Source organism: Juglans microcarpa x Juglans regia, chromosome 3D, assembly GCF_004785595.1.
Source record: "Juglans microcarpa x Juglans regia isolate MS1-56 chromosome 3D, Jm3101_v1.0, whole genome shotgun sequence".
In the NCBI taxonomy this organism is placed as follows: domain Eukaryota; kingdom Viridiplantae; phylum Streptophyta; class Magnoliopsida; order Fagales; family Juglandaceae; genus Juglans; species Juglans microcarpa x Juglans regia.
In genome coordinates this window covers 8,818,838-8,821,626 of record NC_054598.1, presented here as the reverse complement: position 1 = coordinate 8,821,626, position 2,789 = coordinate 8,818,838, and the positions used below count along the sequence as shown (strand labels likewise).

General features: G+C 39.9%; 1 protein-coding gene across 2 annotated transcripts; it reads left to right on the top strand.

The window, feature by feature from the left end:
• The first annotated feature begins 1,092 nt into the window (after positions 1 to 1,092).
• On the top strand, positions 1,093 to 2,789 carry LOC121254373 (chlorophyll a-b binding protein, chloroplastic). Of its 2 annotated transcripts, none has more exons than XM_041154381.1 (4): positions 1,093 to 1,346; positions 1,597 to 1,814; positions 1,968 to 2,482; positions 2,569 to 2,789. In XM_041154381.1, the coding sequence occupies exons 1-4, from the start codon at positions 1,291 to 1,293 to the stop codon at positions 2,584 to 2,586; spliced, it is 807 nt and encodes a 268-aa protein (XP_041010315.1). In that variant the 5' UTR covers positions 1,093 to 1,290; the 3' UTR covers positions 2,587 to 2,789. The 2 variants fall into 2 exon arrangements, with proteins under 2 accessions (XP_041010315.1, XP_041010314.1); XM_041154380.1 differs by having other exon boundaries at positions 1,095 to 1,346; positions 1,597 to 1,820.

The following is a 2,789-nucleotide window of genomic DNA, read 5'->3' as shown; positions in this document are numbered from 1 at the left end:
AAAAAAAAAAACAAGAAATAAGATCTGTGTATATATTGAATCATGACCACCTTCGATGTAGATGGACTGCCCACGGGACAGAGCAAGTTGATTGAAGAAAACATAGAACATGGGGCTGTGGGCCTCTCTTTATCTATGCTTCAGAGCGATACAACCATGATTTTGCTTCGAGAATGAAGATAAGAAGAAGAAGTAATATTTCGTCTAGGATTAATGCATTTTTTACACGTTTTATATGTACAAGTTAATGGAATGTTTTTGACTTGGTATTGTTTGAAGGTTCCAACAAACTCGATGCATTATTGGCGTCGCCTTCCTGAAAAAGAAAAGAAGCTTACAAAAAGGTCCAGAACGAGCCCGTTCTTCGGCCCATCCTTAGATGCATTATTGGGCCAGAAGACCCATTACAAATCCCACGGGCTTGCCTCATTGGATCATGAATCACTCTAGCTTAAAGGCGATGACCAATTTCATTTACCTTGACTTTGAGAGCCGATGCAAGGACGAAGATGGTCAATCATGTTAGGCGCTGCCGGTATTTTATTTTTAAACGTTTCAGTAATTTTGCAGAATAGCCTAGCCAAGTTAATTACTTAATGGAATGTTTTGGATATTTGAACCATAAGGATCTCTTCATCTCCTGAAACTTGTTGTCTTCAATATTTTTTATAATTTAGAGGCAAAATATTATTTGATCTACATATTTTGTTTACCTTTTCAATAATGTTAGAAAGTGTTTCAAGCAGAATCTTATAGTCATTTAATATTTTCATTTATATGTTAATATTTTATTTATAAGATTTTAAATTTTTTCTGCGAATCAAATCCTTCCAATCGGCTTACAAAGAGATTTTTTTTTTTTTTTTTTTTTTTAAAATTCTATATTCGAAAGTGTAAAAAAAACTCAATTTTAGTGAGATAGTGCATATTTCTTATTTAAATAAGTATAGCATCAACTCCTAAATGAAATAAAATTGTTTGAAAAATGAGACTCGTGTGACAAGCTGGCACGCTTGCGCAACCGATTATTAGATATATCAGCCATGTGGGCTCACAAATCAGAATGTGAACCACCAATTTCAGATTATTCCAGGTAGGCCTTGAAACTTGAGGTGGAGGAGATTGATATCAGATTCTGCATTCCACATGGCAACCCAGCATCCAATTGCACCTTCGCTCTCCTATCCTTTAAGATAAGCCCCTGCTTACATTAACAGATTTCCAGGCATTTGCTTTCCATACACCAATCCAAAGCAGCACCTACTCATTGAAGGAAATCTTGGGCTGAAAATGGCGTCTGCTTGTGCTTCCTCTGCCATTGCTGCTGTGGCCATCGCTTCCCCTAGGCAAGTTTCTCATATTGTCTCTAACCCACAACCACGATCTTTAAATAAAATTGTATTCTATATGATCACATATTTGCATTCAGGCTCTAATGTTAATGTTAAGACTCCATTGTGCTTAAAAAAGGAAATGCATATTAGTCTTATAGTATGGTGTTAATGACTGGTTTTAAGGAAAGTTTGAGGATAGAGTGTGAACATGGGAAGAGATGTCTGTTATGAATTAACTATGAAAGTATTGTGTAAAGTGCAGTTCCCAAAAGAATGGATCTATATTGGGTGCAACAAAAGCTTCTTTCCTTAGTGGGAGGAAACTGAGAGTGAGAAACTATACGGCACCCAGTGGAACACGATCACTTTCGGTGTGTGCAGTCGCGGCTGACCCTGATAGGCCTCTCTGGTTCCCAGGCAGTACCCCTCCTCCATGGCTCGACGGCAGCCTCCCTGGTGACTTCGGATTTGATCCTCTGGGTCTTGGTAAGTTCTATCCAAATTTAGTCGTATCAGTTTTTGAAGTTTTTCGAAGCAACTCTAATCTCCCGTTTTAAATATTGAGGCGTTTAGGCCTCATTTATTTTTGTTGGTTTTGTTTAAATGAAGAATTGTCTGTGTTTTTACTTGCAGGATCTGATCCTGAGAGCCTAAGATGGAACGTACAATCAGAGCTTGTGCACTGCAGATGGGCAATGTTAGGCGCTGCGGGTATTTTCATCCCAGAGTTGCTAACAAAGATTGGCATCCTGAACACCCCATCATGGTACACCGCCGGTGAGCTGGAATACTTCACAGACACGACCACCCTCTTTGTCATCGAGCTGATCTTAATCGGCTGGGCCGAAGGAAGACGCTGGGCAGACATCCTCAAGCCCGGATCTGTAAACACTGACCCCATCTTCCCCAACAACAAGCTCACAGGAACAGATGTTGGGTATCCTGGAGGACTTTGGTTCGACCCACTTGGATGGGGAAGTGGTTCTCCTGAGAAGATCAAGGAGTTGAGGACAAAAGAGATCAAGAATGGGAGGTTGGCAATGTTGGCTGTCATGGGTGCGTGGTTCCAACACATCTACACTGGCACAGGCCCCATCGACAACCTTTTTGCCCACCTTGCTGATCCTGGTCATGCCACAGTTTTTGCTGTAAGTGCAGCCTTCTTTTAAAGAGTTTTAATTAGTAACAAGTATATACGATTTCTAGTACTTATAGCTTGTATGGTTTGTTGCAGGCCTTCACCCCCAAATGAGGATGGATTGGATGCTGTCAATGATTTCAAGCGTGGGAGAGACAATGGATGAACATTTTTACAGGGCAGTTTAGAAGATGTGTGTTTTCAGAAGGAATATTTGTATCTGTGGAACTTGTATTGTATTTGATCATGTCTTCTGCAGAATGCTCATGCAATGTACAAATGCCTCTTTTTAATTAGATGCACTGAATATTAGTTCA